A 25,560-nucleotide genomic window follows, 5' to 3' on the forward strand; every position below is an offset into this window, starting at 1 on the left:
ACATGAATAAAAGGCAACACTCGAAGATGACGTTTGCGAGAGGACGTTGACTGCCCGTATGCGAAGCATGTCTCGCCGTGGAGGCATACAAGAATCTTCCTCACACAAGGCGTCATGTGCCGTTGTTCCGCAAACACGTTGACCCGGCCTGCTCTAGGAGCAGCGCTAGAAACCTGTTTTGTAAGTTGTTTGGAGGGGGGGAGGTGTACACATGTGCTGAAACTTTCCGGCTGCCTATGCTTTCTGAAGCTGAATAAATTGCAGTGGGTTTAGCTACACTTATCCCCGCAGTGCCACACCAGTCATGAGGGTGGGCTCAAGCACCTCTAATTTCCTCTGGTTCGCTAGTGTTAGTTCGCAGGCAGCAAGCGCGTGGGAAAATATCGGCCGAATTGGTGGGATGCCACAGTAGTGGAACTAAATCACCAAAGTTATGTTCCGCACGACCGTCGTCGACGAAGAGGGAAAGGTTGGTGAATGTGGGGATACGCGGTATTCTTCCAACATCCACCAGCTGTTGCCAGCCTCTCCTGCTATTGCATCTATGCGAAAGTGAAAGGCGTATGCCTCTGTGTACTACCTTGTTTCGTCCCTGCTCCGTGTACAGCGTCTTCACCGGCGAAGTGCCTCAATCACTCAACAGTTACCGTCGGCGGCGCTGGGGGCGCAGCGTTCTACTCTTGTGTAGGCCCGCCACCGTACCACGCTATGAACCCAAACTGATCGGGTAGCAGAGAACTACCGTCAGCTTCGATGTGTCAGGTTCTCCTTCCAAGACAGCTGAGAACACCTGCTGCCACTTGCCAAGCTACGTCTTACGACATGTTTTTTTACTACGTGTTAGCGCGGACCTCCGGCAGTTTTCGTTCGCCCGCGTCGCGCGGGATGCTCTCGTGCCAGCACCGACCCAGTGTCTGGCGGTGTACAGCGCTGACTCAAATCGTTTTCTTCCAAGGTGAACCCGCTCACGCCAGTGACCCTCGCCACCCCACACAGGGTCACCGCGAGTCAGTGAACCCTGGCAACTGCAGTCAGCCATCTGTGGGCCTGTATTTCGCTTTTCCTATGTTATTATTTCTCTTGTGAGGCCTGGACTGTGCTATTCGGAGTGACTACGCCGGGGCTACAAGAATGACTTCCCCTGCCACGGTCCCGTGTCTGTCAAAACCGGGAGGTTCCCGACTCCGGTGGCTCGGGTACGTTGAACGCAAGGCGTCTCTTTTTGAGCTTACGTAGCCGCGCAGCGAGATCTCCCGTTTGGTTCGCGCAGAGGCAGAAGCAGAACTGAACAACTGGTCGCGTCGGAGGTTCAGTACCAGAGCATGTATTTGTCGTGAACGTCTGTCGGTGCTTTGTGCATGGCGCTTCCTGGCGTGTTTGCCGGAGCAGGTGAGCAGAGCTGTACGGTGTGGCAGTGCTCGTGATTGTCCTTCCCCGTTTGTACAGAAGATGTGGTAAAGGTCGTCCGTCTCGTCGTGAATCAGTTGACTTCGTGAGGGAACAACAACTAATTCTGAAGCTGCCGTAGTGGCCTGGGTGCCGTATAGCAGGCATCGGTAGAGCATCCGTTACTGGGGACACTCGAGCTCGATCGGCTTCTTGCGCTTCCCAACGATCACTCAGCTACCGTTGATTCGAGCTTAGCGTGGACAGCGATGGGGACAAGCCAACTATGGCTGCCATTTGCTTTTGGGCGTGTTCCGCAAGACTGTCGTTTGTGAGCGGCATCAATGGTGTCTCTAGTGACAGCATGTCGGTCTGGGGTAACCTTTCGCGGTCTCCGGTCTCTTGCTCCTTCGCTGGTTTTCGAATCAAGCCTCATCTGGTTGCCCTGTTGGACATGGATCAATGCTGCTTCATCTCGGCCAAATGTGGTTCCGAGTCCCTTTGTGGGGGGCAGTCTGTGCGGCCCTGTGTTTCTTCCCCACCAAAGACTCACGTTGCCCCGAACAATCTGCGAGGTACAACTTGAAAACTGCGCGCAGGTTGTTGCTGATTGTGAATCTTGCGAATCTACTGTCGGTGTCAGGAAGCAATATACTCTTGGGTGTTTTTGCCGCTGACGTGTCCAGTGGTCAGACGTCGGAAGAAGACGATGGCGTACTCACGGGAGTCCCCCCGGTCACCCTTGAGCAAGGCGCGCCGTTGCTTCCCCAACAAACGGAGGGGCCTGTTGCCCCGGAGGGACCATCGGCACGGTCGCCACCATCAGCAGAGGTCAAAGATAGTTCCGCTTCCTCTGGATCACCTTCTCGTGAGTCGCTAGCCCCATAGCTCCAAATTTGCAGTGAAAGCATTTGGTGACAACTGTGGAGGCTCCAGGCCTCCGCTTCCCCGCTGAAGCCTTCATCTCGAGACACCCCGGTCGTCTATTTCATAGTCACCAGCACACGTGTGACACGCTAGAGTGACCAACGTCAGCTGTAACGGGTTGCCGGCAGTCGTTGCAGGTCAATTTTTTTCCTCGCGACAAAGAGCTCCAAGAGCTGTGAAGAGGTCGTGTGTGCCTCGGTGGCAGACTTACTCCATTTCGTAGCATTTGCTGATTTGATGGGCGGCTGGTGCACGTCATGATCTTGTGGCGTGAAGATATTCTGTATGGAAGTTACTATGTAGGCGCAATGGCTTCGCTGCCGCGTCCTGCACTGCACAAGCCACTCGTGGCACGCCCCGCTGTCTGATGTCCGTGTTTCTGCCAGCCCCAGGTGCTGAAGTGTCACCACAAGGAACCGGCCGTCCCACAAGTGAAGCCCAGCCCGTGGAGTCGGCAAGGTCTTCTGATTCTGAAGGAGGGGACACGGAAGTTGCTCATTTCACTCAACCAAAGCTGCGTTCTTGCACTCTAAGCCTGGATAAATTAAGACGGATGGTAGAGAATCTTCGAGAGCTACAGGCACGATGGCCCAGCCAAGATGAGGACACGCATGTCGCTCATGCCATTGAGCAACGCAAACAACAGCATGGAATTCAGAACCCTACTCCCCAGACCGTCGCCTATTGGGTAAGAGTAGCCAAAAACTGTTTTCGGCGACGGGCGCATTTGCATCAAGCTAGAATACAACAACTACGAGCCCAGCTTGAAGCCGAACGGCAAAAACTCTTGGATATTGTAAACCTTCCGGTCCAGACGACGGACTCTCCCGCTGAGGCGTCAGGTGAGGGCCCTGGAGCTCGCTCCAGTGTCCCTGCCGCGGACACATCGGCCACGGCGCACCGGATATTTGGCGGCACGCCGCTTCTCCCAAACTTTGAAGATATCTATGTTTGGAGGCTGAGAGCGATGCATCACGAAAGGTATTTGTGTCGTAGGGAAAAGGCTCAATTTTATCGCCAGTTTCTTGATAGGAGGCTGAGAAAGAACCCAGACGCCGACCAAAAGACTGTGACTTCGTGGAGGCGCGCGGCACAGAGAGCATTTTCATCGTCTAAGTCAGTCAGTAGAATCAGAGACCGCCGACGTATGGCCCTGCTACAGGAGGAAGAAGAAAGGCTCCGATCAAGTCTAGCGTCAGACCCGGGAGCTCCTGCTGACACAGGATCCCCACCCTTTGGTGAAGGAAAAACAGGTAAGACATCGCTCCTGTCCGCATCTGAAGTGAAGCGGCGTGAAAGCACGGCGCAAGGTCTGCCGCAGCCTCGTATCCACAAATTTCTTCCGTATTCGGCTTGCATGTGGGAGAATTTTTCGGTGCATTCTGACGTCAGCCTGTGGGGCCAACCCCGAGTAGCCAAAATTCCAGGTCGACACTGGCGTTTGGAGCTGTAGATCCTACAAGGGACTCACGTGAGGCGTGACAGCACAAAAGAAGCGGCTGTTACAAACTCTGAATTTACAATCCAGTGTTTTCATGCCTCTTTCAGGTTGCTGGCTTTGCTATGGACGCGAGCCAGCGACGGTACCTGCCATTCAGGTGGAGCCACCTGAACCAGAGCGACCACCACAGGAAACTGGCCCTACGGAAGACCCTCTTGAAGGCCCATCAGGCATTGGAGGTTCCTCAGGCTCCGGTGGACTGGCGGCATTTGACCCTACAGAAGACCCGCTCGAAGGTCCATCGGGCACTGCAGGCTCCTCAGGCTCTGTTGGACTTGCGATATCTTCTTCGAGTCCCGAAAAAGGTAATCAGCCGATACACAGTAGAAGCCCAATTCGAACTCGTTCCGTGACCAGGCGGCTTCCACAACGAGCTATGCATTCGGCATCGGAAAGCATGGAGTCTGCAAGCGAATCAGAGGATAATTCGACGGAAGAGCAGCAATCTGTAGCCCCCCATGACACGGGTGCAGCAGCGGCTCCGTCTGCAGAACCTCAGCAACCGGGAGGGACCCTTGAGACGCCGTACACTGTGATTCCAGGAAAGAGACCACGCGAAAGTTCGACCGGCGATAGCAGTGAGAGGACCGCAGGACACGGCACCGAGGATTATCCTGGGCTGTTGCTGCCGTTCAAAAAACGGAGGCTCTGGACCGTCACAACTGAGCCTGCTCAGCCAAGTGGCCCAACTGCAACCCATTCCCCTCCAACCGCTAGACAGAGATCACCTCATTCAGTCGCGAGCCCCAGATCATCGCCTCGAACAGCGAGCCCGAGACCATCTCCTCCAACAGCGAGACCGATATCATCTCCAGGAACAGCGGGACCGATATCATCTCCTCCAACAGCGAGACCGATATCATCTCCAGGAACAGCGGGACCGATATCATCTCCTCCAACAGCGAGACCGTTATCATCTCCAGGAACAGCGGGACCGATATCATCTCCTCCAACAGCGAGACCGATATCATCTCCACGAACAGCGAGCCTGATATCATCCCCAACAGCGAGCCCGAGATCATCTCCTCGAACAGCGAGCCCGAGATCATCCTCACCATACTCGAGCCCTAGATCACATCCTCTGGTCGTCCGCCCCATACCAATGTATCCGTTAACCGGCCCTCGAGGAACCCATACACTCTTCCGCCCCATACCACTGCGTCCGGATACAGGACAACCTCCACAGCCAAGCCCCAGACTGCCTTCTCCATTCAGGACGCGTCAGCCATCTGCACCCCCCAGCCCCACCTCGTCTTCATTCGTTGGATCAGTCTCCTCTCAACTGTCAAGCACTAGCGTCTCCTTTTCATCGTCGAGCTCCAGCTCATCCCATTCATCTTCCAGCTCATCCTCTTCCTCCTCCAGCTCCAGATCATCCTCTTCGCCCTCCAGCTCCAGATCATCCTCTTCACCCTCCAGCTCCAGCTCATCCGCTGCATCATCTAGCATCACAGGAACTCCTCCACACAGCAGTTCTCCCTCATCTCCTCCATACGACAGCTCTGGCAGCGATTCCCCTTGGTCGAATTGATAGTCATCGTGAAGGGACTGGTTCCATGAGCGCCCTGTCTGCTTCAGCAATGGCGCAGGATAGAGGTGGACGCTACGGCTCGCTTTGAAGTCACTCCCAATAGTGCACGTTTCTCCTTCTAACTCCACAGGCGATCGATTCTAACACCTGAGTTAAACGAGTCATTCAGTCATGATATTGTTCTACAAATATGTGGAGGAGGCGACATATCTCGTACCGGCTTCGCGGTACGTGACAAGTTGCTGAGAGAGAACCATTCGTTTCCACACGTAAGGAGCCGAAGGCATTCTTGATGAATGCTCCCTCTTTCTTTACATGACCGTTCTCTCGTGTACACATGCGCAATTATGTCGTTGCACAACGTGCCTTTGCCCTCTGCACGTTTTCACCACCGCGCGAACCGATCATGTTCTTGAGAATGGACTGCGTAACTGAATGTGTCAGAGAACCAGTGACGTGCCTGCCACCGGCCAGAGACGCTCTATTAGTATGTTCATTCCCAGTCCAATCGGAGGGATCTGTCACGTCGACTGCTGTCTCGGTGGATTCAGTTACTAGCTAAGAACGCACAGACGCATGGACTATGTCACAACTGTGTCTCCACGGAAGGGTCTGGGAAGGAAGGGACTACGTACAGGTTGGACTCATGGAAGACGGAAACTTTCCCGCAGACGATGTCCTCCAGGTTGTCCATGTTAAAATTATTCGGCGGTTTTTCCATTATCAGGTTCCTTCTGTTAGAGGCTGCAGTGTGTATCAGGGGTGGACTCTTGGAAGACGGGAACTTCCCCGCAGACGATGTCCTCCAGGTTGTCCATGTTAAAATTATTCGGCGGTTTTTCCATTATCAGGTTCCTTCTGTCAGAGGCTGCAGTGTGCGTCCGGGGTGGACTCTTGGAAGACAGGAACTTCCCCGCAGACGATGTCATCCAGGTTGTCCATGTTAAAATCATTCGGCCGTTTTTTCAATATCAGGTTCCTTCTGCTGCAGACTAATTGTTTGTCCGCGTACGAAACGTCTGTTTGTTTGCGGTCCAAGCTTCAACACTCAATGTAACTAAACCTTCGTGGAACCAATCCCCTTCTGCGTGTCAATGACATCTGTTTTTCATTCGTATACCGTCAACTTCCGTCAACTTGCTGTGTTGTCTGTGCGTCAGTCGAGGTGCATACTCTTGTCAGTTTTGCAAAAATATCGAGATCCGATTTCGACCATGAGTGCTTGTGAGTGAAACAGGCTACGCGAACTGACACCGGGATAGGCTGTTGGTTCGTCACTGGTTCGGAGTTGTATGTGTGTGCCCAGACAATCCCACACCGACTCACGCTTTCATCAACTCGTCTCCCTGGAATGTACAGTCAAGCGAGTTTGTGAAGTGTGTTTGCAGTAAATTGTATGCACGTTTCTTGTCCTTTGAGTTGCGGCGCGGTTTCATCTTGTCCAGGATGCTCGTTGACACTCGGCGGACGTCGGTGACTGCACTACGGCTGTGCGTGAGAAAAAATGGCCCCGCGGAGCGTCCTCTGAATCCATGTTAGCCATACACCTCATTGAGCAAGGAGCCTCGACAGAAACACTGCAATCGTTACGGTGCGAGGGAGGTATAGTGTACCTCGCACGATGCCCTGACCTTCCGAACCTCACTGGAACCTAATATTGCGCACATCTGTAAACAGTTAGATCATTTGAAACTTTGATCCCCTGCTGCCTCCATTTCGCGTAGAGAATCAGTTAAGGTGTCGTGCACTCCATGAAACGCTGCAGAAGCAGAAGGCAACAGCATGGGGAATGCCCCAGGATCTTCCGGAACAGGCGTGCCCGGAGGAACCCGATGTGGCCTCATGACATTGCGCAGGTCGTGTTCTTATTTCAGTTTATAAAACGCGCGGCTGTTTTAGTCATATCTGTTTCTGAGTTCTTCTAGTAGCCTCGGTTTTCGCGCGCTCGCGTATTGAAGAGTGCTAGCCGCCCGACGGCTGCCTCTCTACGCCGGCGGGTGCGGTACAGCAACTCTATAGAACACTGGTCATATGCGGTTATTCTATTGATTACGCCCACCATTAACTTGGCTGGTGTCTGCCGCTACGCGCTGCATTCGTTGTTACATACCACGAAAAACGAGTGTTCGCTCTGATATCCACTCAACCGGCGCGGGACCGCCTGTTCCTGACAGGCGGTCCCGCTTCTTGTTGCATGCCGAAGATACAAGGAAAACAACTTGGCGTTTAAACTCCCAAATTTGTATCTGGCGCCAATCCACTAGCAACCCAAAGAACCGATCGCTGTCTCCGGTTCTCGCGTGGGATCGCAGTCGACTCAATTGGAGACATGGCCGCATGCAGATTCTCCCCCTTTGTACAGTATCTCCAAGGCCGACGAGACAAGCAGCATCAGGGAAGGCTGTGTTTTTGGCTTACATTCCTGTCTTGTCCATAGATGCGAAGGTTTTGGCCTTTTGAAGTTGCAGATGTGCCCTGTGCCTGTTTCTTCGCACTGACTCGTGCCTTGGCAGGGCAACGTGGCGGCTCGTGCGACTTGCACACACGGAAGCGTGTCTCACGCTGGACTCTTCGCGCGTGACACGCTCCACGTGGTCCTTTTGATTTTCCTTCACGCGCTAAGGTTTTATCGTCCAAGTCTGTCTACTATGAATCACTGCCTGCCGGAAAAAACTTGTTTTCCCTGTGATACGCATCCCTGATCTCCGTTCATGCGTACCTGTTCTGGGCAAACTGGTCCACGACACGGAAGCTTGAGCGACTCGTCTTTTCTCGCGGGAGAACATGCCTCATAAGTTCTTTGCTTTCGTCAGTTTGTGAAACCTTCCCGGAAGGCGGTCGGGCAGTCCTGGCATGTGAAATCGAGAGCTGGAAAGGGATGAACACTTCAAACGCCGAGGACACACCGCCCGGCAGGCCCCGTCCGCGACCTCGTCCGTTCTGGATGGACACCCGTGTATACTTTCCAAATTACCCACCACCCCGCCTTTCTTCCCCTCACTTTCGTGCCTGCTTCTGTGCAATGTAACTGTTTTCCCCTGCCTCTCTGCAGTCGCCTTCGTCTCATGGGAGCGCGCGCCGCCTGCCCGAGCCACGTGGAACGCTCTTTTTCCTCTTCCGTGAATTGCGTCCGTCAGTCCTCAGCTGTTTTTCTCGGCCCCCTCTCCATTTTTGTCCCGTCCTCTGTGCCACCTCTCGAGAGGATTGTCTGCCTGGGTCGTTTCTCTGGGAACTCCAGGTCTACATACACTCGAGGGCGCCACTCTCCCGCACACCTGCGCTCACCCTTTTCGTGTGGTTTCCACTTCTGTTGGCCGTCGCCGCTTCGGGAGTGCAGCCGATCGGAAGGTTCCGTTTTGAGTTTTCAGTTTCGCGAAATAACGCCGGTGGTTCTCACAGGGCTGTTACCACCTCGGTCCGGCTCGTCGCTGCACCTTTTCCTGCTCTTTGTTCGTCTCCTGTTTTGCCAGTCTGCTCGTTTGCTGTGCCCTCGCGCCCACCATGAGAGCGGATGCCGCCGAGTTCTATCCGGCGTCTCACCCCGGTCGCCAGTCTCCCGCCTCGGCGTCTCTGCCCGGCGCTTCTTCCTCGCAGCCAGCCGCTGCTCCGGCCTCGCAGCTGGCCGCCGCCCCGCCGCCTCCCTCTTCGTCAGCCTCTGCGTCCTCTGCCCCTCCGTGCTCGAGATCGCGCCCAGCTCGTTCCGTGCCTTGTAATCGTAGCAGCGAGAAAGGCTCGGAAGGCGTAAGCCGGCCCAGCCGCGGAGTGTCTGCGCAGGTTGACGGCAGGAGTCAGGCGATTCCTGCCCACCGTTTGTTCTCGTACAAAATGTATCAGAAGCCCTCTGGCAACCCCTGTGCGGCTCGAGGAGGCGGAGACGCTTCCAAGGGCAACTGGAGATCGAGCATGGGGCTCGCCCAGCAGCAGGTCTTTGCGAAGGAACGCTTCGTTCTGGCCAACTGCCGAGTTTTCGTCTCTTCCGAAGAAGACGCGAAGGAAACCTTCTACAATCCAGACGCCCTTGTGGGTAAGAAGGCAACGCGCGCACTGCGAGAAGTCTTCTCTAGGTGATGCGGAGATCGAGAGCCAGTGACAGACGCTGAGATGCCCCAGGGGAAGGGGGACGCCGGTTTAGAAAGAGGCGCAGAGATGAACAACGCAGAAGAGACTTGTCTCCCCAGGATTCTCTGAAACGCTCGACGGCTGAGAGCTTGTTTATCTCCGTTTCGCATTCCATCTTTGCAGACTGGAGTAGCGTGGTGCGCGTGGAAATGTCCAGCAGCGCCGAAGACCCGATCACGTGCCCTTTCTGCCTCGAGCAACCTGAGGCGATGCTCGCGCCCGCCGTCACAAAGTGTGGCCACAGTAAGTACCTCTCCTTGTTCCCCTTCTGTTTCTGAGTTCCAGCGAACCCTGTGTCGTTGATTGAGAGTCGCCTTTCTCGACTGAGAGCCAGCCCACGCAGAGACGTACCCGTGAACGTCAATACACACACGTGAGTGCATGCAGAGAGGTACACAGATCTCTCCATAAATGTAGTGGAACAAAGTGGAGACAGCGGCTGGGAGTGCTCGTCCATCTTTGCTTGAGCAGAGATTCTGGACTAGAGAGACATATACCTGCGCATATCTGTCTGCGCGGCTCGGAGGGTGTGTGTGCGTCCTGGCTCCTCGCTGACGTTCCGCGCGCGGTCGGCCAGGCCGTTGTCTTGGGCCGCGTCTTCATCTCACTCTTTTGTCGTCTCTGTCTCCAGTCTTCTGTACGCCCTGCATTCTGCGCTACTTCGACGTCCTCTCCGAGCAGCAGGGGGGGAAACATTCCCAGCAACCTGGAGGCCGCTACTGGCAACGCTGTCCTCTCTGCTTCGAGCCTGTCGCTCGCAAAGATTTGCGCCCGGCCCGCGTCTACCAAGTCAGCACAGCTTGCCTCGCCGTCTGTGGCTTATTTTCCATGTCGTGCATCTCGATGGATACGCGCATCTGCGCCCATGCTACTTCCATTACCAAAGCTAAATATACACACATATATATACATATACATATATATATATATGTATGCCTGTAAATGCCGATGTGTTTGTAGATGTAGGCGTGACTGCGAGTTTTCTGTGGAGTGGGGACCTGTTGATCAAGTGATGGCGCTTTAGGCAGAGTGAGACAGATGCTCAGAGAGGAAGAACGGGCACCGCCGCCTAGATGTTTCTGGGGGCGGGGAGGTCGCGGTGCTGTCCCTTCCCGTCTTTTCTTTGGATTTCTCCTTCCTGACCTCCCCGGCATTTCGCCTCCCTGCTCCTCGCTCTTTTGCTCTTCGCTTCCCCGCTCTTCCTCCTGACGCCTCCTCGGCGCATTCTCTCGCTGTCTTCAGGTGGTGCCTCCCCGCGTGGGCGCGCGCGCAACGTTTTGTCTTCTGTCGCGACCGTTGGGCTCGACAGTCGTCTCGCTCGCCTCACCTGTAACGCATGCAGTGCATGCAGTACAGCAGGGAGATGCTTGGATGGCTTCGCAGCTGCGCCTCACAGGCGAGAAGCAAAGGGCACCACCCCGCGGGCGGAAGGCCGCTGACAGTGCTCCGGAAGGTGGAAACGGAGAGCCTCAAGAAGGATATGCAGAAACCGTCGATGTGGCATCCATCTCTTCTTTCTCTCCATCTTCCTCGCCGTTTCCTTCTTCTCTCTCGGCTCGTGGTCTGGGGGCCGCGACGGCTTCCTGTGGGGAATGTGCAGAGATGAAGACGCCCGGAAGCGCGGCAGACGAAGGTCACTTGCATGCAGGACGCATCCAGAGTTTTCTTCCGCATGAGTGTCCAGCGTGCAAAGCAGAAGAGGCCGCCCGACAGGCTTCAGCGAGATCGCGCCAGGACTCAGGCTCTGCAGGCGCGTGCGTTCCTGCTGTCAGTAAAGACGTTGAAAGGACTGTCGCTCCTCCCTGTCTCGCCGCCTCGCGACTCTGCGTTCCTTGTCTTCTCGCATCCGAGAGAGTTTTGACGGCAGAGAAGACACGAGGCAACAGACGCGGCAGGCTGTCGACTGCCGCGCCCCACTGTGGGGTGCAGGCGGGAACTGTCTCTCCGCCGGAGCCAGTCGGCACATCCCCGGAGCCACTTGAGGGTCCGCCCTCTGGAGCCTCAAGGCAGTCGCAATCTCGGGAGAGCGAGAAAACGGAAGCCGAAAAAGAGACGACGCGTCTCGAGAAGAAAACAAGGAACGGCCTCCTTCCTTGCGAAAGAACTCTCGGTTAGCAAAAGTCTCCCAGGCGAGCGGTTCCTGTTTGTTTCCTCTTTCGCTTGCGTCTCGGCCATCTCTGTATCTTCTTCTTTAGGTTTCGTTTCTCTTCCTGTAAAAAGTTTTTCTCATGCAGCCCATTGTTCTCTGTTTCCTCCCCCGGCGGACGCCTCCTTTCTGTTGTTTTTCCATTTTCTGCAGGTGTCCATTTTGCGCGCGTCGCGTTGACGCATGCGCCTGCCCTGCCTTGGGACTGTCACCTCGAACAGCTCGGTGAGAAGGGCGTGCATCGCAGCTCGAGTTTTTCCTTGCTTTTCATTCCCTTTGTTCCGGAGTGCCCCGTTCCCGACCTGCTTTCGTTTTCCCCAGTCTCTTGGTTTGAATTTCGAAAAACCAGTGCAATTTTAAGATTCATGATGTTACAGGTGGTAGCACAGAATCGTCAGAACGTGCAAGAAAGGAATGTGTTCTTGTGATTTGAACGATCTCGATAAATATGTTTACAGCAGAAAAGACTGAACTTTAACTGCAGACAAAGCTTGGACTTTCCCAGCACCATGAAACCGCGTTTGCTCTTCTCCAAGTGAGAGGACTGCCTCGCAGAATCTGAAAGGAATCTTCCAGCTGAACAGCTGGTTCGTGAACGACTTACAGCTCCCTCACCTCTACTGTTGCCTCCCGGGAAGCGGTTCTTCTCGTGGTTGTCTCTCCCCTTTGTTCGTTCTCTTCTTCATGCGTCATGTCTTCCTCCTTCTCTCCTTCACCCGACACTTGCAGATGGATTTTCTTCAGTGTCCTGCCTTTTCTCTTTGAGACAGATTCTCCCATGTGCATGTTCACGTGTGTCTCTGCGCCTCCCTACGGGTACATGTGTGTAGGGTCGATGCATGTGGCTACACTGACCCGCTGCATGCACAGCTCCATTTTAAGTCTTGAGGTGTGAAAGCATTTTCTTCAGGCAGCCTTCCTGACTTTTTCTCGAGTGTTGCAGGTGCTGCGCGACGACAGGAACTGGAGAACAACGGAGTGCCGGTGGATGCTTCGACTCTTCGGGCACTGGAAATGGTGAGCATTTTCGCGCTGCTTTCTCCGGGGTTTCAGGCCTGCCTCGAGCTCCTCTTCCTCCGCAAATTGTTCGAGTTCTTTCTTCAACGTCGCTGTCCGCTGCATGCAGGCCGAGGACTTCACGCGGGCGAAGAAAGACGAAGCGGCGCGTGGAGCTTGTTGCTCGTGTTCTGCTCGTCTCCAGCCGCCAACCGTGAAGGAAGAGGAGCAAGAAGAAGTGACAGCTCTCCATCTCAGGAATCGAGAAGCGAGAGACTGGTACTCCCGTGGAATCCTAGTAAGTCTTATGTTGTTCACAGAAAACTATATATATATATATATATATATATTTATGTAAGTCTGTGTATTTCTTCGTCTGTTTGCTGTGTATCGACTTGTGCATATCTCTACATCGTTGCATGCAATCTCACGTGTGGGTGGGGGCTGCAGCAGCTGTGGGGAGGCAAGGGGGCAGCTGGAAGGCGAGGGGAGGGGTTTGAGAGTTTCAGCTTTTCAAGAGAACGACGGGACTAGCCTCACGTCATATCTAAGACTCTCTTGAGAGCGCACAGAGGTTGGTTGTGTCCGTCTGTGCATCTAAGTTGATCCTCGGTTGTAGATGTAAAGACGCGATGAAACAGGCCTGCAGACTCGCGAAAACTTCGACGCGCCCAAGCAAATGCGCGTGAACACACCCGGCAGCTCGACCAAGTCGTCGGGGCACATGGCGCGAGAAGAAGAGCCAGAAGACGAGGGAGAACAAGAGAGGAGAGCAGAGAGGGAAGAAGACGGAGAAGAAAAGAGGTAGAAATCAAAACTGAAGTGTGATCGTGTGACTGAGAGTCGAATGGAAGGCCGCGGAGCGTTACGCTGGGCTTTCGGCTCCTCGTTCTTTTCCCTTAGGACTTTGAAGAGATGATGAACGACGTGCAGCATTTCCTCGCCCGTGACCGTCGGCGGACGGCTAAGCAAGAGAAAGGAAATCCGCGGAACTCCTCGCAGTCGGACTCTTCTTCGGGAGGCGTGGACGCGGGAGCTAGCGGGACGCGAGCAGCGGCAGACGGGAGACGCAGTCTCTCTCCCTCTCCCGCTCCTCTCTCCGAGTCGTCGCCGCTTCTCGACTCCAACAACGCCACACACGAATCTGCTGCGCGTACTTCCCCACAACCTCACAGCGACCTCTTTTCCTCCTCTGCCGCTGCCTCCTGCTGCTCAGTCCAAGCGGGAGAAGGGAAGCGGACCCGAGGTGGGGAGAAGTCGAGTGGAAGCGCGCCGCTCAACTTGTCTGAGTTTTACTTCTACCAGGCCGCAGATGGCCAGCTCTGCTTCCTCCATCCTTTCTTCATCAAGTGAGAAATGAGCGCTCTTTCCGACATGTGTTGCAGGCGCTTCTACTACACGGTTGTAGTGTATCGAGGCACGCATGCATACCTATATATATCTCTGTCTCTGTCTCTCTCTCTGTATATATATATGTAGATAGATAGATAAACGAAAACACAGTTTTACTCATGCGTTTGTTTATTCATGTATGTGTACATCTGTGTATATGTACATGTGAAGGTGAGAAGAGTGAGAGATGCTGGATGCTGGAGACTTGTGTTTTTTTCGTAGGTGCCTCAGATTCCGCTCTCTTGTGGACCACAACTGGTTATTTGTGTGTGATGGAAACAGACTGGGATACGTCCCTGCTTTTTCTCGACTCTCTGTTCATCCTTCGGCCTCTACACGTCTGCGGTAGAAGCGACCTGACGCTGTTGCTTTTTGTCTCCTTTACGGCTGCTGCCTCCTCTCACCTGGTCTTCTGCGCGCGCAGCCTCGCCTTGTGCGCTCTGTCGTCGCTATCTCTTCCTCCCGTCTTTCGCTTCTTCTTTCTGTCTTTCCTCTGCCTTCTTTCGAGGTTCTCGGCGCCTGTCGCGTGTCTCTGTTTCCTGTGTCTCTTCCCTCCCCTGTCTTCCACCTTCCACTCATTTTCCTCGGGCTCTGGCGTCTCTCTCTGTGTCTCTCTCGTCCTCGCCTCCTCCTTCACCCTGCTTGTCGCCACGACTGTTCTCCGCCTTCCAGGTGCTTGTTGTTGGAGGCGGGAGGCGACGAGAAGCGCCTGCCGCCAGTCCTGCGCGACATGCCGGTTCAAGAGGTGCAGCCTCTCTGCGTGGACGAGCAGCTGCGGAGACGCTTCAAGTGCCTCGCCCACCTTCCTCAGATGGCGCAGGTCTCCTTAGTCGACGTCGATCTGCGTGAGGCAAACTGAAGACGAAAGGTCTCCGGGGAAAGTTGCGCAAACGATTTGGAAGAGAAGGGAAAAGACAACTCTGGAAAGACAAGTCAGCAACACAGAGAGGCGCCCAAACATGAAACGCATGCCGAGAAAAGAGACAACGCTCTGGCCACGACAACAGCCGCGCCTTGCCTTTCTCGATCAGAACAGGGTTCCTTGCCCCACACGCTCGGAACGGCTTTCAAGTCACCAGGCGCTTGGAAGACCGACGGAGCACCGCATGCGAAAAAGGCGCTCTCTACGTCTTTGTCCATCAATCAGGAGCGATCAAGAGGTGTCAGTGCCTATCAAAGTATACATATATATTGATATATGTATATACATGTATATATATATATAAATAAATGGAAGAAAGTTCTTCTTGACCACAGATCTGCGTGAGCCTGAGTGCAATTTGCACAAAGGGCGTTTTGCGACTTTTTGGACGTGCATATTCATTTATGCATGCACAGGGAAAACTCATGTGTGTGCGCGCGTATGCACGCACATATATCCATATATATATATATATATATATATATATATATATGCAAATATATATATATATATATATATATACATATAAATATGTTTTTGTGTGAGCAGCTTTACGTCTGATTTCCGGTTGGGTGCTTTTGTGGTTTTTGAGAAGGGAAGGCCTCTGGATTCTTTTTTCGGCAGGTGCATTGCCTGAGGCGCATCTCTGCGTTCTCTGCGGCTCTCTTTTCAGGGTCTGTACTTTCGCCCGAGACGGCGCGCGTCTTCAAGGTGTGCCGGAAAAACTTCTTCTGGAGAGCGGACACCACGAGAAAGCAATTCTTTCTGCATATCAAGTTTCACGTAGTCTCCTCTTACCATCGTTTGCGGTCTCAGATTTCCAATTTTTCTCCGCTCCCTGTAACAGAAATTCGATTACTGCGACTCGACTCTTCCACCGATTGCGCAGCGACCTTCCTGCCTTTCACTTAAGACTGTGCAAATAGGACCCCGTAATTCCTCATGTTTTTCACAATGATACTTATATACGCGTCTCTGTATACGACTCAATGTTAACTCTTTTCTTCATTTCAACATATATATATATATATATATATGTATATATATATATATATACGCATACAGGCACATGTCGGACTGCTCTGTCTCCGAATTAGTCCGTGCTTTTGTGCATCGGTTGTGTGCGTCAATGTCTCTGTCTCTGCACTTGTCTCCGTGTCGGTGTCTGTTGTTCGTGGAGCTTCGCTGTCTCCCGCCCAGGAAGGGATGCATGTGGAGTCGCCGGCGAATCGGTTTCTCTCTTCAGGAAGATTTTCGTCGACGAGCAGCGAATCGCCGCGAGCGTCTTCGGCAAGAAGAGCGCGAGGCCGCAGCCACAGCTTCTTCTGTCGCTTCACTGGCGTCCTCACTTTCCTCTGCGCTTCCACGCATGCGCCTGTGTCCTGCCGAGCCGCAACACCCGCCGACCGACTGCAGTCCGTCGACCTTTCCGTCGCTGCCAGGGCAGGGACCTTCGGGGGCGGTCGCTGCAGACTCGAGTTCGCCGGCAGCCTCCTTCGCGGCGGTGGTGAAGAGGCAGGAGGAACAGAGACGCGCGCGTGCAAACAGAGAGCAGTTTCCTTCTCTCGCAGGCTCGCTGCCCGCCACAGAGAGCGCTTCTCCAGAGATCTCCGTCGCGCGCGGCGTCTGGCAGAAGCCGAGCGGCGAGGGGAGGAGCTTGCATGCAAAGGCGACTGCGTCAGGCGAGAGACGCGCCAATAAAAAGGAAGAGGAGGTGGCGGACGCGTACGCGCCACGGCCCGGGGGCTGCAGTCTGGGGGAAATTCTGCTCGCGCAATCGAAAGCGAAGAAGAAAAAGGAGAAAGCGAAACCCAAGGACAAAGTCCAGGGCGGGAACATCCCCTGAGAGCACACCTGGAAGTTCGAAAGGAAAGGAGAGTGAGGGTGGTAAGGCAAAAGAGTGAGGTTGAGGAAGAAGAGAGCGAATTTGACGAGGAAGAAGAGAGCGAATTTGACGAGGAAGAAAAGGGCGAATTTGACGAGGAAGAGGAGGAGTTTTGAGGTGGAGGAATTGGGAGCTTGATCGAAAAGACTTCGTAATTTTGGGGGTGGGAGGGGGGAGAGGCTTATTGGGCGAAGCAGCATCCCAATACTCACTCGTGTTTGAGGTTTCTCATGTGTCTGCTCTATTCTCAGAGGCTGGTAGCTGTTTTTGTGTGGGTGGATGCATGCGACCTTCTACGCCTGAGATGACTTTTACAAAGTCTTTCTCCCCTTCTCGTTTCACTGTGGTAGTCTCCTTCCTAATGTCCGTCTGTACGGAATACACACGGATCGGATTCTTGTTGGCCAGAACTATTCGGTGAAGGAGAAATGTTTGTAAAGATACATACTCTTTACATCAGGACAGTCACACCTTCCGTTCATCCTGAGTTTCTGCCCGTCCGTGTGTTTGTGTTGTCGTTTTGCTTCCTGGATTTGTGTCCACATTTTTCTTTTTCCTTGCTCGTTTCTCCCTCGCTTCTCTGCTACCTCCGGAGCGTCTGGTGGCCTTCCTGCGCTGGGTCGTCTCTCTGCTCTGCGCGCGCCTCTCTGTTGCACGGCCCGCTTCTCTCCCGCGCGAAACCAACCACAAGTGTCTTTTCAGAGAATGCAAAGAAACGAAAACGTCGCTGTTTCCCCGCGTTCTCTCGGCGGCACAGAGGACGCAGAAATGCCGCTACAGAGACCTAGGAACGACTGAGAAAGCTACAGCGAAGGAGAGAGAACGAGAGGAGACGCGGAGAAACAGAAGAGACAGAGAAAGATGACAGATAGAGAGAAGCGAGGAAGAAGGAGAGAGAAAGAGCGGATGAAGGAGAGAGAAGAGAGAACCGAAAACAATGAAGGATTCTCAAAGAAAGTGTTTCAGTTACCGCTTTGACAAGAAAACCGACAAGTCTGAGACACAACCTGAAGAAACAGCACCTCTCACGTGAGAGACAAAGTCTCAACGAAAAACCTGTGGGGATGCATCACATCCTGACCGCAACACCCGAGCGCCCTCCCTGTTCTCTCTACCCACGCGCATATATATATATATATATATATATATATATATTATATATTATATATGCATGTATGTATGTGTATGTACATTAATGTATGCTTTTAATGACACGAACTTATATATATATATATTGATGAGAATTCAGGTTTTGTGCGCGTATTTGTATTTCCCTCTTGAAACACGCTGCTGGCAACGTCGATAGTTGAGAAGGCGGCCGAGAAGAGCAGGAAACCCGATGCACATGCATTCATACGCAGGTGCAAGCTCTGTGCATGCAGATGTCTGCATATTTGTATCTCTCTAGTACAACTTCACATTCGTAGATTTGCTTGTAGAAAGGGGGAGATTTGTGCGTGACCGCGTCTACCAAAAGGCCGAGTGAACAGGGAGGTCTCTCTGCGAGGCCGCTGCTCCCGCTGCTCGGCGAAGCCCCAGAGGACGTCCTGAAAAAGGTTTTCTACAAGAGACAGTGTAAAGACACGGCTTAGATTCTTTGTTCGACAAAGGAGTTCTTTGGAAAAAATCTCTGGAGAACGCGTTCGCCGCCGTCAGGCCTGCTGCGGAAGGTTCGCGTTCGTCAGCACAGACGTCTCCACTTTGACGCCTGCGAAGAAGATCCGAAAGCAGAGCAAGCTGAAGGATGGGAAGAACTAAAGGAAGGTTGAAGCGAACTGAGGAAAAGCGGTGAGAACCCGACGAAAACAGGCCGCGAGAAAAGGACAAAAAGAGAGGTGAGACTCAAAAGGACAAATCCAAGAAAGGTGGTGAGGCTGAGGAGGCGTCTGCCGATAACCGAGTATAGGCCGTTCTCCCTGCTCGTTATCCTCTGAGAGATGGCTTCCCTGCAAATCACGTTTGCGGCTTTCCACGACATGTCGATGAAACACAAACAGCGACGGCACGAATTTTACATCTAAATCGAGAGCACGGATTCTTCAAAACTCACATGCGTCTTCGAGGAGCTGGAGAATCTGCTCTTCAACTTGTTCGCGGTTTTCGCGGCTCGCGCGAATGTCGCCGCGCGCCTGCTCTCGCAGCTCTTCCAGCATCCTGCAGGGAAACGCAAAGAAGCAGATGAAGCGTACAGACGAAGTGTGAAGGAGAGAGAGATGAAGATAGAAAACGCCAGGGAACAGATCAAAGAGAATACCGACCCACTACAAGAGGGAAGACGAGCGAAAGGACAAGGACAAGAGGGAGAACAACGAAAAAAACGCGAGAAAAGAAGAGGAAGAGTACACCGGAGGAAAAAGAGAAAACAAGAGGGGAACAAAGAGCAGAATAAGGAGAACATGACGAAGAAAACGAAGGGGAAAGAAAAACAGGAGAACGTGCGAAGGAACACGAGACAGACCAAGAGGAAGAACACAAGATGGAAGAACAGCAGACACAACAGAGAGAAGCAAAAAAGAGAACGCGGAAGCGAACGCGAGGGAAAACGAAAGAAGGGAAGAAGCAAACAGAGTGACGCGAGAAAAGGAGCGAGAGAAAGAGAGAGGGAAGACAAGACCCACACAAGTTGGAGGCATGCAGAGCGGCGTTATTAGAGGTCTGGAAGGAAAGAAGAGAATAAAGGGGGGAGAAGACGGCACAAGCAAGGCGAGATCGCAGATGACAAACGAGTGGGGGGACTTTCTTCAGAAATACCGTGTCGCGCGTACCTGCTCATCGACGCCTCGGCGTCATCGCAAATGCGGCGCTCTTGAGATATCGTCTCCTGAACGCCCTGAAAAGCTGCAAAGAAGAGGGAAAAACACGGTGCTGCCCCGGAGTCAGTCCACGCCGAAATAGAAAACGACAGGCGCGGGTTCTGTGGTGCGGAGCAACTTCGGAGTTTCACCTGACGACCCGCGAGGAGGCAGCGCTTTCCGGAGTCTTCACTGGAGATAGAAACGAACGGGGTAAGCGAAAAAAAGAGGAGAGAGAAAAGAAAAAAGCAGAAGAGATAGACGAAGAAAGAAGACGAGCGGAAGAGACAAAAGAAAGTGCGACACAACCTCGACGGATCGAAAAGAGTGAAACAAGCGGATGCACATACAGCGACAGAAAGACACTCTCATACCTTCCGAGAGCAGCCGCTGGAGAGATGATTCCAGAGATTTCCTACACACAGAGCCCGCAAGACCGACTCAAGAAAAAATCTATCGAAAACAAAGGGAAAGAAGCAAATTAGATGAATCTATAGATAAGCGCAGACGCACACGAACACATATGGGTCTGCACATGCATATATATACATATATATATATATATATATGTATATAAATTATCCATAGCCATACCTACAGATGTATATCTATAGCAGACAAAGAAGTTGATGGAAAATCCAGGCGCTTTGATATTGATATGTTCAAACAGCAGTGTGTGTATTGCCCGAGAGTGTCCTCTGCGGTGTACATCCACCCAGTCTCATAGGTGAGTGGAGGACATCCGGCATCTCGCATGCGTCGGCGTCGATCAGCAAAAGCGGCAAAGTAGTAGAGAAAGAATGCTCTGGCTGCGTTCCAGAGGAATTGAGGCCTTTCGAATCGCCCGCAAAAGAAGGTCCTCTCCCCACAGTTCGAGTCAGGCACGCTCACCTGGAGTCTCCAAGCGCCTGGAGCACCTCTCGACACCCTTGCATAGACTCCTCAATCTCCACAACGCCTGACTCTGCTCCGCGGCGCGCGCGCGTCTTCTCTGTGCCGTGGAGACAGGAGAGGCAGGGAGAGAGATGAGCAGACGGAGCAAGGAAGGAGAAAGAGAACGGAGCGAAAGGGTCCCAGAACGCGGAGAAGGCAAAAAGCGCAGAGAGAGAGAAACACGGGAGCGTGGAGAGTGGCAAGCAGAGGAAAGAAAAACAGACGAAGTCGGTCACAGAGATTTGGAAGAGAAAGAAACGGAAAGGAGAAAGGAAGATGCAGGGGCGGCGACGAATACCGAAACCATTTTCATAGATATGGATGGCGACAGAGGTGAAGGTAGCCGCAGGCCGGTAGAACCCTGTGTCGATACACAGATCGCCGACGAAGGGGAGGCGGAACGGTCACTGTTCTTTGGGCTGCGACGGCATTTGAAGAGTCCTTCTGTGGAATGCTTTCTTGTATCTTTCGCTTCTGCAAGGCCCCGTGGACAGCGCAGACTCCCCTTTCGCGCGTCGAGGTTCTCACCGAAGGTTTTTCTGTGCAGATCACGGACACCTTGCAGCATGCAATCCCCGTCGCTCACACACTGCTCCGCAAACGCTAAACGGGCCTGCAAAGAAAAACGCGTAGGTCCACCACGAAAGGAGACAACAACAAGCATATACAGTTGAACAGCCATACAAAGTCACGTCCATGAAATACACAACGCATACGTACGTACGCAGATACAGATATTGCATATATATATATATTCATCCATACAGATGGACATAAATATCTACATACGTAGGTGTATGCACACACTCACTCACCTACCCAGACACATGTTTATACGCAGATACACTACATGCCTAGGAGTTGTGTACACATGCGCACAGGCACCTATAAATATACATAAATATGTATATATAAATATGTATATATAAATATGTATATATAAATATGTATATATATATATATATATATGTCATATGAATGTATGTACATGTATGTATGAAGAGATGCGCGTACATGTTTGTTGGCTTGCAGTTCGTCTTTGATGAGCCTCTCGGCCATGCCGGCGCTTCCAAGGAAACCGGAGACAGGGAGGTCTCGCCGCAGGCGCAGAGCGGCAAGTCGGTCGTTGAGAGAATTCACCTCCTGTTGCTGAAGCTGCAGAGAAAGGAACTTGGGAGAGAGAAGTCGAAACCTGCTGAAGCTCGAGAAGCAGACGGCGGCGAAGGAAACCTGACACAGATCTCACGCGAGACCAAGACGGAGACAGACGACGAAAACAGCAGACACCTGCGAAGGAAGAAACAGATGCGTGGAACAGGACGGAGAGCCAGAAGCAAGCGCTTCGAGAGGAACGAGACGAAAGAGGCACGAGGTCGGAAAAGAAGGAGCAGACACTTGAAAACAAGGAGCAGAGGCGCGCCTTGAAGAAGCAGCCGAGCTGGAGAAGAGAGATGCGGCAGACGAGTACCTTGCTGCGCGTGTTGAACGCGAATCTGATTTGCGCAGCTTTCTCTTCCACGTTTTTCACTCGAACTTCGAGAGCTTCGTCGCTTGCGCTGCCCGTCATGGTGCAGGCTTTGCCGTTCCGCGGTCCCGAACGAACGGAGAAAGAAGAGGAGAGCGACGACTGGCGAGGCGAACAGCGAGAAGACGCGCGGCCCTCTCTCAAATCGGGACTCTGAAAGAAGGCAAACAACGCCGCGAACAACATCCAAATCTAAGCAAACTCGAAAAACAAATTCACACGCACACATACACACACATACATACGCATCAACATATATATATATATATATATATGCATATTTGTAGTTACACAGGTGACTGTATACACAGGGAGAGACCTTTACTTTTTTCATGTTGACGTGCAACTGGAAGTAATAGAAGCGCGTATCTCCATGGAGATATGTAGAGACAGTTAACCTTCACTGTATGTAACAATAAACGCACACACAGACGTACATACATATAATATGCAGAGACATCCATAAATCACACCTGGGATCGTCTCCAAGGACACTTGGTGGGCTTTGAGGAGACTGATCATCTGAACGGAAGAAACGCTCAAAGGCGCACCGCCTCGCTCGACCTCTCTTCGACCTTCAAGATCTCTCAATATCAATCTTTCTCAGCCTACCCCCGATTCTCTCTACCTCACTCTCACACATACATGAACATATGCATATATATATATATATATATATATATATGCATACATTAGTACGCATGTACTCATATATATAGAGATATATAGATATAGATATATCGAATCAGCTGCACTCAAAGACTGCCCTGAGAGGAGAGGCAGGACGGAGAAGAGCTATGAGAGGAGACGAGAAAGCTGTTTCCATGTCGGAAGCACGAGCAGGCGGAGAGACGCACTTGGCGAGTTGGACGAGACTCGCTTTCTCGAGCAGATCGGTTTGCGCGCAAGTACAGCTCTCGGAGAGAAGACACGCGAGAAGAGAGCGGAGGCAGAGATGCATTCCTCGACGCGTAGGAAGACGCAGGCGTCGACGTCGAGACGACAGGAGCTTCTTCGCGCTTCCTGTCGGAGACGGGAGAGCGCGGCGAGCAGGACACCTGCGGAGGAGAGGGAGAGGGCGGAGCAGAGGAAGTCGCAGGCGAGAGAGGCGGAGACAGCAGAAGATCGGCGGCTCTCAGCTTCGCCTGGAAGCGCCGCAGCTTCTGCTCGTAGGCGGCCTGGCGGAGAGAGGCGCTGCGCCGAGACTGAGGCGAAGGTGCGTCGGGCCAGAAGAGAGGCGGCTGCCTTCGAGCCGGCGAGTTTCGTCGACGAGAAGAAGGCAGGGAAGGAGAAGGTTCTCGAGTGGAAGACGAAGGCCGGCGTGGAGAGGAGAGCCTGCCGTCGGGAGAAGACGTGGAAGAAGACGAGGGCGAGGGAGGCGCGAGACGCCGAGAAGAGGAGAAAGAAAGAAGCGAAGACTGAGACGCATTCAAGAGAGAAGGAGAGGACTGCTTCTCGCGCGCGGCTCTCGGACTCGACCCTCGCCTCGACCGTCCCCGGAGCGTCTCCTCCAAGCGGTCGCGGAGCAGCGCCGTCGACAGCGAACGCGGCGGCAGACGCGAAGACTCTTGCGAAGCAAGGGAAGAGGCGCGGACGAAGGGAGGCCTTGCGGAAGAGAATGTGGAAGAAGAAAAGGAAGAAGGAAAACGCGAGCGGGACGGCCCAGGCATGTCGAGAAGAGGCGGGAGGAACATCGAGCGGACGAGAACGCGGACACAGAGTTTGGAGACGCAATCGGATTCCGAGAGGATGCGGTGTACGTCCACCTGAGGAAATGGTGCGTAGGGAGGAAGAGACGCCCGCGACGTTGCGAGTCCTTGTGCATAGTTCTGACGGACGAAAAAGCGCTGGATGGTGGAAACGGCAGAGAGAGGCGAAGACAGAGAGGCGCTGCCCGGACGCCGCCCGACGAAGCCTGGAGCTGACGAGGCGCTGAGACTCTTTGCGCGGCAAAAATTCGTCGAGAAAAAACCCTGTGCTACAAGGTGGAGGGAAGGCGTCCCAGAGCTGAACGCGAGCAGGGGGACGCGGGCGGCTAGAAGAACACGGAGAGCAGTCTCCGCAACCTCGGCGCCGTCGAGACTTCGCTTCTGGGAGTCTCCTCGCCAGGAGAGAGACGAGGAGGGAAAAGAAGCGAAAGGAAACGGAGGCAAGACGAACGCAGACGAACGCAGGACCCGACGAAGGCGGAAGGCCGCAGCGCGAAGACAGCCAAGAGAAAACGCAGGCAGAGAAGGTCAAGACACGCGGGAGAGGCGGGAGAGGTGAGGCGAGGCGAAAAGGAGGGGAGAGCGCAGAGAAAGGGGGGAAAGACGAATCGAGGAGGACGGATTGAAGACGCACTGGAAGAAACTAAGATGCAGAAGCAGAGTGAATGGAAGAAGACTTTTCTTGACCAACACTCAAAACCGCCTCGCAGGCCTGTGCCGCCCTCGACTCGGCGCGCGCCGAAGCAGCAGAAACGGGGATTTTCTGACGCATGACGCAGAGGGTGTCCGAGTCTCGAAAGGCGCAAGTTCCTCCTCGTGTTTGAAGAAGAGAGAGAAAGGAAGGAAGGATGGAGAAAAAGCCACGCGAAAAGTCGCACAGCACTCGAAAACTGTCTTTTTCCCCCCGGCAGTGTGTGTACAGACACCGTGAAGCGGGCGCGGGCGCATCTGAGAAAAGCGGCGGCGAACCCGACGAAAAGAAGTAACTGCGGTCGGCCCTTGGACAAGGTTTCTCGTGAAAGGCTCCAACTGACACACAGACAAAAAGGTTCTCCGCACGCGACGAGAAAATCGACTTTTTCTGCGTCAACGACTCTCAAAAGACGCCGGCGACGGCCGAGTGCGACGTGTATATAGCTGGGAGATCTGCTGGGAAAACGCCCCCGCTGAGCTTGGTAAAAAACGCCCGAGATACACCCGTGCCTTCCGTTTTCTTCTCCTCTGTGCGCTGAGAGAAGAGACAAGCGCGACACCCGCCGAGAGGAGAGACCGCCTTCCACCTCTACTTTTTGCGACGAGAGCCGCAGAGAGAAAAACGCGGGAAACCGAGCTCTTCGCCGACATAGCCTTAGAGACAGCTCTTGTGACACGTCTCGAAACGCACCTGCAAATATTAGAAACCCGCATGCGTTTCACGTATTCTTCGCAAACATTCACAAGACTTTCGGTAACCGATACAAAAGCAAACGCAGAGAGATCTAGATGCATTCATATACATATATATATATATATATATATATATATATATACATCCATATACATGCATATGCCTGCATATATATGCGTACCTATATACTCATATTTTTATGCTACGACCCATCGTTATAAAAGAACGTGGTTGTCTGTAGCTCATCACCGGAGTCATATTCAGTATCCTAGGCACTATAATGTCTCTGATTATTCGATTTGAGTTATACTAATGTGAACACTTTGTCCAGAGTATATTCGAAGAACCAGCATTTATATACAAGCTGCACAAATATCATATTCACTTCGGTAGTCTCCTTCCTAATGTT

At 53.1% G+C, this 25,560-nt stretch overlaps 3 protein-coding genes across 3 annotated transcripts; 2 read left to right on the plus strand and 1 right to left on the minus strand.

Moving 5' to 3' along the window:
- Positions 1–1,112: 1,112 nt before the first annotated feature.
- Positions 1,113–7,008, plus strand: TGME49_236670 (hypothetical protein). Its single transcript, XM_018780468.1, has 3 exons — positions 1,113–2,254; positions 2,700–3,566; positions 3,862–7,008. Exons 1-3 carry the CDS (start codon positions 1,849–1,851, stop codon positions 5,343–5,345), a joined length of 2,757 nt encoding a protein of 918 aa, XP_018635787.1. The 5' UTR covers positions 1,113–1,848; the 3' UTR covers positions 5,346–7,008.
- A 1,111-nt stretch (positions 7,009–8,119) lies between these two features.
- TGME49_236780 (zinc finger, C3HC4 type (RING finger) domain-containing protein) lies at positions 8,120–17,901 on the plus strand. Its single transcript, XM_002368990.2, has 11 exons — positions 8,120–9,369; positions 9,588–9,707; positions 10,096–10,253; positions 10,707–11,574; positions 11,764–11,835; positions 12,554–12,627; positions 12,737–12,904; positions 13,510–13,955; positions 14,671–14,843; positions 15,594–15,631; positions 16,167–17,901. The coding sequence occupies exons 1-11, from the start codon at positions 8,847–8,849 to the stop codon at positions 16,764–16,766; spliced, it is 3,240 nt and encodes a 1,079-aa protein (XP_002369031.1). The 5' UTR covers positions 8,120–8,846; the 3' UTR covers positions 16,767–17,901.
- On the minus strand, positions 17,767–24,571 carry TGME49_236790 (hypothetical protein). Its single transcript, XM_018780469.1, has 9 exons — positions 22,913–24,571; positions 21,999–22,208; positions 21,545–21,685; positions 21,059–21,143; positions 20,489–20,588; positions 19,972–20,012; positions 19,571–19,643; positions 18,856–18,959; positions 17,767–18,513 (listed from the first exon to the last, which is right to left on the minus strand). The coding sequence occupies exons 1-9, from the start codon at positions 23,747–23,749 to the stop codon at positions 18,458–18,460; spliced, it is 1,647 nt and encodes a 548-aa protein (XP_018635786.1). The 5' UTR covers positions 23,750–24,571; the 3' UTR covers positions 17,767–18,457.
- Between the last annotated feature and the right edge of the window lie 989 nt (positions 24,572–25,560).

Source organism: Toxoplasma gondii, chromosome X (assembly GCF_000006565.2).
Source record: "Toxoplasma gondii ME49 chromosome X, whole genome shotgun sequence".
Lineage (NCBI taxonomy): Eukaryota > Apicomplexa > Conoidasida > Eucoccidiorida > Sarcocystidae > Toxoplasma > Toxoplasma gondii.